The following is a 12,137-nucleotide window of genomic DNA, read 5'->3' as shown; positions in this document are numbered from 1 at the left end:
GAATGGTTTTTGTATTTTTCATCAGCAAAAAAAATTAGCTTAAGTTTTTAGTATGATGTTTCCCAAATTTCTCATTTCATCTCCAGGGGAGTACAAATCTGAAATCTAAGGAAACATTTCTGGAAATAACCCCATGTGGTAGGTACATTTGGCCATTTTCTGTCAAGTGGCCTCCTGTTTTGTGTATTCAACTTAAAATGCTCTGCAGTTTATTTTCAGAGGTGCCATACATTCACGCTTCCAGCTGACTCTGGAAAAAGCAGCCTTGGTGTTTATCTAGGAGTCTACCTTATCACTGCAATAGGAAATGCTTCTGTAAATATGAGCTGTGCAATTAATGGAAAAGAATACTCACTTTACAGCTCTGCCAGTGTCCCTGGTGGCTGGCGTCCACCAGCGGACGGTGCAAAGTGCCAGTTATTCTGCTTCACAGGGTGTATTAGCTGCTTCCTGAGCGGCATCTTTTACTCCTCTTGAATTAGCCAACAGGACAGACACAGAGATAGCACCCAAGCGACTGTGTCCACCAGAATGGTCCACCAAGTGCTCGTGGCTTGTCCTGCTTCTGCTTGTCTGGCAGTAGGTTGTACTCCTGTGAATTCTTTCTCAGTACACAGCCAGAAGATGTGCCTGGGAGGTGTTAGGGAAGTCCAGGGGCCCTAACTGGAGTCAGCATCTTTCTGTGTAGCAGAATGGTCCTGATAGCAGGTAGCACATATTTCACACAAGTTTTAGTTAGATCATGCTGATGGAGCAGCTCGCTGAAACTAAAAGTGCCACTGGAACTGAGATTTTTTGCTATAAAAAGCATTTTTTTAGTTAAAGGAAATTCTTTGAGATGAAGACAAGATAGGCGTAGGTGTTGAAGTACTTCTCGCCACTAGAGCAGTTGAAAGGAGCTGCTTTGCGCAAGGGGGATGTCCTGCTAGCTTGCTGGTTTGAAAAGTTTCCTACCGACGTTTCTCACAAGGGCAGTGCTTCCAAAAAGTTCCAAGAAGTTGACACGGATCCAGTCATAACTTCATCAGTCGGTAACAATGTGCTGACTGTCAGGATCTTCGTACCGATGGGAGCAGTTGAGTGCTCCCTTGCGCTGCGGTGGTTTTTTTTTTCCCCTCTCGGGTTCCTTTGTGGTGATCCTCCTCAGCTTGGCAGGGTGCTGATCGGGTTTAGTCGCTCTCCTCCCACACACCACGCGGCGTGCTCTCATTAACCTTTCCAGCCTACGCCAACTTGCACTGACCTTGAGTACAAAGCTTTGTGAGCATGGGCTGAGGCATGTGAAATGCCTTTAAACCTTAACATCTTTGGTGCTTACTCACATTTGCTGTTTGGATTAGAGTTTGCAGCGTAGAAGGTTTGTATCAACTTCTGTGTTTTCAAAAGCTGCAGCGCTGAAGGGAGGACAAAAGGGGAGAGTTTGGGCTGAGATGTGCGTGCTAGCTCTGGGGGGCTGCACAGACCTGCGTACAGAGGGTACTGGGGGTAGACACTGTGCTTGCCTGTCTGCTGGTATTGAAGAAATCTGCTACCACAGAGCAGACAAGTAAAAGCCCCAGAGGGAAAAGGCTCAGTATTACTTCGAAGGATGCTTCTATGGAGCCAAGTAGAAGATGGCTTTCTGATGAGCTGATCTTGGGAGGTGCAGAGTGCGCTCATCTTCATGGACAGCAGTGGTATTTGCCATCAGGGTCAGACCAGTGTGAAAACAGTCCTGGATAAACAGCAGGACTGTTACAAAAAATGAAAACAAATGGGATTTAAATGAACAAAGCCGAGTAAAAGACCTAAATGTTCTTGAGGGTTCCTAATTTTGAAAGTCTCTTCTAGGGAAAAAAAGTTCTTCTGCACAAGTTTTATTCAGCTCCTGTAATTTGAATAGAGTGGAGACAGAAGCTACCGAAATGACCGTGGTGATATTTTAAGGAAGGAAAAATAACTTTAAAAGCTCTGGGGGCCACTCTAACCCTGCAGGTTTCAGGGTAAAATTGTGGGGCTGCGTTGCAACACTAATCTTGTGCAAATACTTCCTTTGGAGCATAACAACAATACAGAGTTCCAAAAGCCTATACTAATCACTTTTCTTACAGTTTTCAAATAGAAGATTAATGGGTATCCATTCTACTGTTGCTTATTCCTATGGTGCTTGTCCTTTGTTCTTTTTCACTTCTTTAATTACCCTGATTTTTATGGTGTCTTTAGTCAATGCATAGGTGATTTAATTCCTTGTATAAATGAAAGCAAAGTTCATTATTAAAAGGCTTCTAATGACCTCACGGATTACTCATTTGCTAATGTATGATAAATAGCTACTGAAATGAGTGGATTGGCAGAGCTTCTTTATTCCTAATCATAGGTGATAATGATAGAGGTTTCCTAAAATACATGCAAGTTTGCAAAGTAACTCTATCGCTAGACCTGGAGGAGGACTGTGGGTTGGCTGCTGTTTTCTCCTGAAAGCACCAGAGGTGGATATACACTTTCTGCATGAATCACATAGAAATCCCTAGCTGTACTTGCTGGGGACGTGCTTTCACAACTTTCTCTAAAAGAGGCGGTGGCTTTAGATCAGTTCAGCTCTTACTGAAATAAAAATTGCATTTTTAATGCAATTAAACACACTTTTTTCCAGCATTATCAGAAAAAGAATAAATCATTTTTTAAAGTGCAGTCAGGATAGGTGATGGTTTAAACACACATACACATATTTATATCTATATCAAATATGTATAATGTATAATAACTAATGAAGTAGGGTAGCTTGTAGCAGTGGTTTGCAGCATGAATTATATTGCTGAGCGGGTACAGTGATGTATTTGCAAGTTATCCCACCTAAAATGATGCCTGTTACATCCATCTGTGTGGAGAATGTGTTTGCATCTCTAATGATCCTAATCTAATGATATAGTTTTTTTTTTTTTCAAACTTCTTTGCTGGATCTGTATTTATATACTAAGGATATGAGTAGCCACCCCCTGTCTAATTTCTTTGTAATGACTACAACCATTGCTTCCACATATTAGCATCATTAGGAAGGTAGTTTATTTTAACTTCTTTTCTTTGCACTGACTTTGACAGAAATCAAGACAGAAAATCAGTAAGTAACGTGGTAATGTGACAGATGAATGGATACTCTTGAGGTTAGAGTTTGACAAGCAAACTTACAGATAGCTTTGCTGATGTAGCAGTACCTGTGTTGTTACTCCTGTTTGCTCAGCTAGAGTACTGGGATTGTGTGATAGATATCTAAGTCTGACGAGAAAGAGCTGAGCCTTGCTTCAAGTATATTCAGAGATGTAAAAATTATATAAGCCATGTACATATTGATATTTATATTGATTTAATTATTTTGTGATAGCTGCTAGTCCATCAGAACAGCACTGAACACTTCTAGCAAAAACCCAGTCCTTCTGAGGAGCTGCTTATCAAAGCTTAAGGTGTGCTAAGAAGTGAGTAGAGACATAGTGTGAAGCATTGATGAGACAGTATGATAGCCAAAAACAGCTTTACCACTGATTAGTTACCTCTACCACTGTTGTATGGTATCCTGGGGAAGAGGAGGGTTGAACTATGACTGTAGCTACCAACTGCTCAGAGCAAATGCAGTAAGGAATCAGCTTTATTTTAGGAGATGAGGTAGATCAAACAGTAGGAATTAATTGTTCAAAATACAGCTGCTCATAAAGCCGGTCAGCATTTTGAGCTTTCAAGGTGAATAAAAGAGAAGGCTGTGTTCTGCAGCAGAGGCCCCAGAGAAATCTTGTGTGAGGAGCAACAAGGAGTCATCGGGAAAGCACCTAGGAGAGTTTGAGAAGAGAAATGTCACAGAGAGGGTCTGGATAGAAGTCTACTGGAAGGCAGTAGCTGTTGGCATTGAGAACCATGAAGCTCCATCCCTCCTGGTCTTTTTTGGTTGTTCACCCCCCCATCCCCCCCCTCAGGGAAATATATATATATATATATACACACTATATATATATATAGTATATATATACACACAACTTTGTATTTAAATAACTATATGTTAATAAGCAGAACTGCTGTACTGATGATGATTCAGAAGATGTCACATACTGGCTAAAAGCATGAAAGACAGCAGTAGGCACAGATGGGGAAATTTTAAACAGGTGTGACCAAAAGCTGTTTAAATCAAATAAATAATTTAAAGCTATTCACATGAATGAAGGCAGCATAACAGGTGCATGGGAATGTATACTTGAAAAGAGCAAGTCATAAAGAAACTCAAGTTGTGAAATAATTTAGTTATGGTGTAATAATGATTCCGTGTTCTCTGTAATATCTACCAAACCAGAAGACCGATATAAAATGAGGATCTGAAATAATTATCTTTCTAGAAGAATGTGGCAGTTTGTGAGATGGAACTCACATTAGACGAAGCTGAAGTTAAAAAGCGTAGGTTGTGGCTACTGAATCACTGAGAAGGTGTTAATGAGAACATTTACCTTATGATTACACCTAGCAGGTGAATCTTAAAGGTGCTGTGAAGGAAGACTTGGAAAATAAATAAGATTCTGGAAGGCTAGGGAAGGTTTAGATTTAAAATACTGTAGAGAAGCTGAGAAACTGCCAGCTCTGAAGATAATTTCAATTACCAGAGAAGCGCTACAGCAAACTGGCTTCCTGAAAATACCTGGATGAAAACAAAATGGCACACCAGACAGCAAAGATTTGACAAGAACCGAAAAAATCTCAGACTAATCCAAGTTTCTTTCTGCCGGCGGATAACAAGCCTCATGGAGAGCAGAGAAGCAGCAGATAATCCTGTGTTTCCATTCTGCTCAGTACTTGTTTTGGCAGCGCCATATAACATTTTCAGGTGGCAGTATCAGATAAATCTGTATAAATCCCTTGTAAATTTGATGCAAAACAAATGCAAAAATGGTGTTTTGAAAAGCTTGAAAGACCAGGTGAAGCAGTTGGAGCCTCAGGTAGGTGACCAGAGCCTCACATCCTGTCCTGGGGCTCTGATCACCCACCTGTGATGCCTCTGGGCTTGGGCTCCCCTCCCTTCTCGGCTCAAGTTGTCCATGCCTCATGTTCAGACAACTCTAGGGCTGCTAGAGGGATGGCTGAAGGAAAGGTGTCACTCACCTGATGGGCAGAGAGGTGGCCCTGTGGTCTGAGAGGGGAGAAAAGGGGGCAGAAGTGCTACAGCTGGGCTGGCCAGGCTCAGAGCTCTGTGAGGACTTCACAGGAAACAAGGGAAGATTTGTCTGAAAGAACCTTGAAGCTACGTGCTAGTTGTTTAGACAACCAAAAGACTGTAGATAATTTAGGGCCTGATGTGGATGGAGACCTGGCTGGTTTATTTGCTTCCTTTACGCTTATTTACATCGCTGCCTTATTAGCAGCAATTCAACAGAACTGTAATTGCGTATATTTGGCTGACTGGTGCTCAATTGTGGGAAAAGAGTAAATTTCAGGTAATACATTGTAGTAATGGCTAGGAAGTTGCATCAGTGCTACTACAAAGAATTTCTTTTTTTTTTTTTTTTGGTTTCTGCAGTACTGGTGGCTGGCATCCGCTACGCAGAAGAGTAAATTACGCAGCCAGTCTATGATAAAGGTTTCTCAGTTTCATATTTTGCAGTACAGGATTTGAGATTTTCTCCTTCTCACTTAGTTTGCATTTTTTTTCTCTCTTGAAATTCTTCCCAAGAATCAGATCTTGGCTCAGGTCAGGTCACGTCAGAATAATCAGCACCTCTCACCTTGTGTCGCAGTTCGAGCCGTCACAGAAAGGTGAACAGAAATACTTGATACTTGCTTTTCCTGGAATAATCATTTAAAAGAAAAAAAAAAAGACTTAAAAGGAATGAGGGTGTATTTCAACATATCTGACACACTGGAAAAATAAGGGAATAAAAATGTGGCCATCTAACAGCTAGCTACAGTATAACTATATTTGCATGAACAGTAGTGACATTACTTGGTTGAAAATGCCTCTTAGGAGGGGACTGCAGCCATATCCAATGCTTATTGCTAAGTGACAAGGATATTTAAAATAAAATAATTAATAACAGAAAAAAATATGCAAGCACCCTACGTTTGACTTTGGAGCATATTCTGTGAGAGAAGTTGTCTGCGGTTGCTGCTGGGATAGGCAGGCTTTGCTGACGTCTTGTGAAATGGCTGAGCAGCTCCGTAAAAGGAGATGTAAGTAATGTGGAGACTTTGGATGTTTTGGGGAACACCAGTTCCCTGGGTCATGTGCTGATGACCTCGGGGTTTCCTGCGTGGGAATAAGCATGGGAGAGAGCAATAGTGTGAAGAACAAGAGAAAGAGTGACGCCGTGGGTGAGCCAGAGTGCAGCTATCTCTTGGCAGCCGGGCTGACTTCTGCATGTTTTCATTGATATATATATTTTTTTCCAAACAAAACATCCTTTGTAGTGTTTAACCCCCCAACCCCACTCTCCTGAAGGTAAACATCACGATATCTTCATAAACAAAGAGGAAATGCACTGAAGAACCATTTTCTCTGGCAGTGGGAACACGGGCTTCTCAGGAAGTTGTAAAGCTACTATATTCAGCAGAGGAGTTCCAAGTGTGTAGAAGATGAGCTGGCTGTGTACTTATCTAATGGATATTTCTTGTCTTCCTCTATTCTGAGATTATTTCTTGTTGGTTGGAATTTTGTAACCATATACTTGTTCCACATCTGACAATGTAGTTCTACTGTTGTAACTTCTTGGTGTTACTACCTTACATATCAAACAATAGGAATAGCTCATATTTTTGCTTTGCATGGAAACAAGACGTTGGCTAGACTGGTCATCCTCCTTGTGAGCAAGGAACAGGGCTTCTGAAACTGTAAATCAAGCTTCTGAAGCACAGTCAAGTATGAAGTACATATGCCATTTTGCATTTTGGAAAGCTTTGTATAGTAGTTTCTGTACAATCACTTCCCTTTTGTTATTTTCAGCAAGCAGATAACAGTTAAAAAAAAAACCAACACCCTTTAGTGTGACTGTGAAGCACGTTTTTATCTGTTCCTTATCCTTCTTGGGATATACTATGTATACCTTTATTACTTACAGGTATATAAAGGTATTATATACGTTTATTATATACCTTTATAACTGTTTTTCCTTCAGCAGGCCTCCCTCTAGAGGGATGTTCCTGAGGTGGACCCACTTTGATAGGTGCCACGGGTTCACTGGCCATTTGGTTTCCAAATCCTCCGTGAATGCTTGTGTCCAGAGAGCATGCGTGAGCATACTGGTGAAACACTGCTACTTCTTCTACAGGGAATCCAACCGCTTTCTACTACGTTGGCCATCTTCATCCAAAAACATCTGTGAAAAATGCCCCTCTTCCCACTATGGTTTGACATTGCATAATTAGCCCCTGGACTGACCCTGTCCCTTTGTAACAGAGGTCACTCACTGGAAAGAGTGATTGTGAGTGGCTTTCTCAATGCTGGCTCGTGCCTGCAGCTCTACACTAGGTCAGGGTGTGAGCTCTGCTTGGTCCCGCATTTTGTGTCTGCTCTACGCCTCACTCTAGAGCAAGGCATTAGGCACGCACAATAAATGCAACACAGTGATGGTGTGCAAGAAGTCCCATTATAAAAAGAAATTGTTTAAGTAGGGCAGGCAGAGGAATTGCAGTGCTCTATTTATCATTTTTCTTCAGCCGTTCCTTCCTGCTCCTGTGTCCCATGGTTTAATAGTGAGAAATGTTGAGCTAAAACACAGCTGCAAACCTGGCAATTTGAAAGCTGCGGCCATTAATAACTGTTGCTTCTGCTGCAATCTGAAACACGTCTGGAGCAGTACATTCGTCTTTAATTTCACATATAGAAGGTTTTTAATCTTTAAAATATGCAAAAATAAAAGAATCTGATGTCATTAGGCTTTATTTGCTGGATTGGGTTGTAAGGTGGGTCAAATTTGAATTGGTTTAATTTAGTGTCTCATGGTGATGTAAACTGAGCCACCTTAAATCGTGCAAGTATACAAAGGGACGACTTAGGAAACATGAATACTAGAATGATGTGCTGAGTATTAGGAGGTTAGCTTTATTTTTTTTTTGTTTTTATTTTTTTATTTTTATTTTATTTTATTTTATTTTTATTTTATTTTATTTTTATTTTATTTTATTTTTATTTTATTTTATTTTTATTTTATTTTATTTTTATTTTATTTTTTTTTAATTTTTTTTACAAAATGTTGGTTGATTATCTTCTTGTATTCGTGTTCTTTGTTGTCTTAGCACACATATGCTCCTTTGGAGCACTCACTGAATGCCAGAATTGGCATGAAAATCTGGGAGTCATGGAGGAGAGGCTTAAAGTCATAAAGCCTGTTCCTCAAAGAAATGTCTGTGATTCCAGATAGGGACAAAAATGCAAATCATCTCTTTCCGTCCCCCAGCCTCAGTTAACTACTAGGTGGAATCCAAGCAATACATGAGTACCCCACAGGACCCAGAAAGCTGGGTAGATCCATTACAGAAGTGGCAGGCTTTTCTTCTTCTTTGTATGTCGTGCAGAGAGAAGATCTGGAAAGGTATCTTCAGTACCATTATGTGGAGTATTGAATTCTGTGCTTCAGGCAGTCAAAGTTCAAGTAAGGGGATACCATAAAATAAGCAGAAAGCTTGAAACAAATTTTTGATCAAAAATCCAAGGTTGCATAGTCGGTGCAAATTATTTGTCAGCATAACATGATAGCTTTGATAGCATGATAGCAGTGTTTGATTTTTTTTTTATTATTGACTCATCAGAATGTCTAATTCATCTTTGTTGTTGTTGCAATTTTAGAAACCCCTTGTTGGGACTTCTTTTTTGCCTTTTTAATTTTGTGGTGTTACATAACAGTTACAGCTTTATCTGAACTCGGTTCCTGTCATTCTTCCTGACGCTGACTGTGACGCGCCTGAATTTTTCATGCACGTTTTATCTGCCTCTTTTCTTCATAACAATATGCATAGGAGACAAAATACTAAAATTCTAAATGTTCTAAATTTTGGTGAGACTTCTCTGTTTTCCCTGTGTGGTAACTGTTGTGCTGCTAGGGTGGTGGAATTGTGATGGCTGTGCTTGAAGGTGCTCTGCTCTTCTGTTTATGAGACTCTTTTCAGTTGTTTATTATTGTGCCAGACTTCTGCTGTTTGGGCTGAAATTTCTGTCCTCAGGAGAGAGGAAGAGAGCTGAGTAGGGAGCAGAGTATCTCCAATAATCCACTAATTACTAATTATTTCCACATTGCCTGAACAGTGTTCATCTTTCATAAGCTGCAAGCTGGTCTGCACGTGTTAGATGTGCTTTGCCATTCACAAATTTTGATGTGGGTTTATACTGAACCTGCCATGAGCTGCTGCCATTTTTGTTGTTGTTCCAGATTCCGGTAGAAACTTCCTCCCTTATAAGAGACCTGGTTTTCCCCAAAGTGAGAAGTGGCCCTTACAGTGTCCATAGATTGACCGGCTTTTTACTCTGATTAAAAGCAGCATCATTCACATGTTTCCCTTTGCCACGCAGCACAGTGTGCTGAAAATTTCCATGCTGTGCTTTCATTCTTAACCTTTTCTGCTTCAGTTAAACGAAAGGGGGATAAATCAACTTCTTCAGAAACAGGCACCATAAAAAGGTCTGCATGTGTGTGGTCTTCACTGTTACTGCCTATTGCTTTTACATATAGACTGAAGCACAGTACAAGCTACCTCCAGCTTCAGGCTGCTCTTCCACAGAGCTTCCCTCTCGGGACAGCTGAACCACACTGTATTTCTGTGCATTTTAACTTGGGGCAGCAGCTGGTCAGCACTCCGGCAACAGAACACAAGAGCAGGCTAGATGATGCATTGGCACCTATTTCACTCACCATTTTTAGTCATAACTTGATATAAGCAAGCTGTCCTTTATCTGTAGTCAGGTTTTTTTTTTTTTTTTTTGTAATGAAGAGTAGACTATGGTTACAACTGATTGGAAACTGTATTAAAAAAGGTGGTGCTTTTTACTAAGCAATTACACTCTAGTCTGTGCACTTTTCGCCAGTGTAGGTCTTCATGCCCTCTCATTCAACTGAATTCTGCAGTTAAAGCAACACTGCTGTTGTAAGTGGAAAAGTAAGCAATAAATCCCTGCTGAGAAAGGAAAAAAAGAGATAATTAGATGAGTGCCTGTAGATGAATGCAGTCATCAGTTGTATTTTATTTAATGTTTTTTGCTTTTATCTTACAGAAAAAGTACAGAAAAGGATCTGTGGATATTTCAAGGATTAAATGTGTAGAAGTTGTAAAAAATGATGGTATTATTCCCTGTCAAAATAAATACCCATTTCAGGTATGTTCCTTTGGTTTATGTAAAATACAGTGCTCCTTTCAATAGCACCAGGCCATTTGATGTAACTTGCTTGAAATTACTGACACTTTTAAACACCGAGCCCATTCTCAGTTCTCTGGGGCTGTGTTGGAGGGGGCTTAGGGTCAGGGATGGAAAACCATCCCCCAAAACTCTGCTCCACCTAAAGTCCCTGCTCGTGGGAGCTTTGCCAAAAACAATTGGTCTTTTTCTTTTCCCCACCCTCTCTGCCATGGTGTTGACTGGAAACTGCTTTGTCCTCCAAAACAGGTTAGTTGGCAGCCTATTTTTCCCTGTCTTCATTCTTGCACACACTTTATATAAGTAGTGTGTTTGCAATTACCATTAATTCATATAGGAATAAGAAAATCAAGATAAACCTTGTTGCTTTTTCTTCCATTGTGAACTTAATGGAAGTAAACACAGAAAACAAAGTACTTAGAAGGAAAAAGAAATGTTTAAATGTCAGGTTCTGCTTATGATGGAAGAAATTTTTGGTGTGAGTGTGAATTTCACTGATGGAAATGGGGATCTGTCTCCTTTCTACCAGGACAATACTTGTTTTCCGCCCATACAGGCAGTGAAGAAAAGGCAAGAATTGACCCAGAGTAGTACAGAATCACAAAGCATTATGAAATGGCTGGGAACAATGGATGCCTGATTATAAAATAGCCTTAACAGTTATGAGATACTGTTTTTAGAAAAACACACAGTGAAGAATGGACAAAGCAAAGCATGAAGCAAACATCTAAAGGAATAATAGGATAATATACCATTACAGAATCCTTCCTGTTCTACTGACAGCACCATGTATAAATAGCAAACCCTAAAAAACTTCCCCTTGTTTCTGCTTTTTGTCTCATGCTCCTCATGTGGCTGAGGACACTCATTTTGCCAAATGTAACAGTCTTTTCCCTTGTTCTGCTTACTCTTTTTGCTAAGGAATAAATAAAAGAGCATTACTATGTGAATGGCTTTATTTATTTATTTATTTTAATATTTTATTTCTTTTTTCCCTGCAGGTTGTATATGATGCTAATACACTTTATATTTTTGCACCAAGTCCACAAAGCCGGGATCAGTGGGTGAGGAATCTGAAAGAAGGTAAAGGAAATCACTTACACTTAGTATCTGACACATTTAGATAACTTTACTAGAGCTGTGTGCTGGGTCTAGCGAGATGGAGGTAACTCAGTGTTGTGTTTTGGATTTGTGGCTACAAGAGCGCTGAAAACACACCAGTGTTTTAGTGATTGCTGAGGGTGCTTGTGCAGCCTGGAGGCTTTGCCTTTAGCTCACGGTGCCCCCACAGTGACAAGGCAGGGGTGGGCAAGGGGCTGGGTGGGGACACAGCTGGGGCAGGGGACCTGAATTGCCCCAAGGGATCTTCCATGCCATATACAGCCATGCTCAGCAATAAACTCTGGAGTAGGGGAAGGAGGGAGTGGGGGGGGGGGCTGGTTTCCAAGCTGGTCATTGCTCACAGGCTGGCTGGGCATTGGTCTGCTGGTGGGAGATGGTGTATTATTTCCTTTGCATCACTTTTTTTTTTCTTTTTTCTTTTCTTTAGCCTCTCTTTAAACCGTCACAGCCCACAAGTTTTCTCACTTTTCCTCTTTCTATTATTTTCCCTCATGCCACTGTGTGGGTTGGGTGCTTAGCTACTGAGAGGTGTCAACCCACCACAAGCTAGAAAAATAAAATGGTGCAACTTCTATTGCACGTATCAACTGACTTTTATTTTTACTGGGCCAGATCATCATTTGCATACACAGCATGTGAAAATGGATACTGGGCATATCAAGCACCC

The 12,137-nt window shown here is 40.6% G+C and overlaps 1 protein-coding gene across 6 annotated transcripts in view; it reads left to right on the top strand.

The window, feature by feature from the left end:
- TEC (tec protein tyrosine kinase) overlaps positions 1-12,137 on the top strand; it is a 49,947-nt gene that overhangs the window by 23,599 nt on the left and 14,211 nt on the right. For 4 of the 6 annotated variants that reach the window (XM_013172708.3, XM_013172709.3, XM_013172710.3 and 1 more), the window contains 2 exons: positions 10,208-10,309; positions 11,350-11,431. In XM_013172708.3, coding sequence (XP_013028162.1) covers positions 10,208-10,309; positions 11,350-11,431 — 184 coding nt within the window. Of the gene's footprint in view, positions 1-4,199; positions 4,950-5,035; positions 5,445-10,207; positions 10,310-11,349; positions 11,432-12,137 lie in introns of those variants that run through there. The other 2 variants (XM_013172707.3, XM_013172714.3) reach the window with 2 other exon arrangements.

Source organism: Anser cygnoides, chromosome 4 (assembly GCF_040182565.1).
Source record: "Anser cygnoides isolate HZ-2024a breed goose chromosome 4, Taihu_goose_T2T_genome, whole genome shotgun sequence".
NCBI classification, from domain to species: domain Eukaryota; kingdom Metazoa; phylum Chordata; class Aves; order Anseriformes; family Anatidae; genus Anser; species Anser cygnoides.
This window is presented reverse-complemented; position numbering and strand designations above follow the sequence as displayed.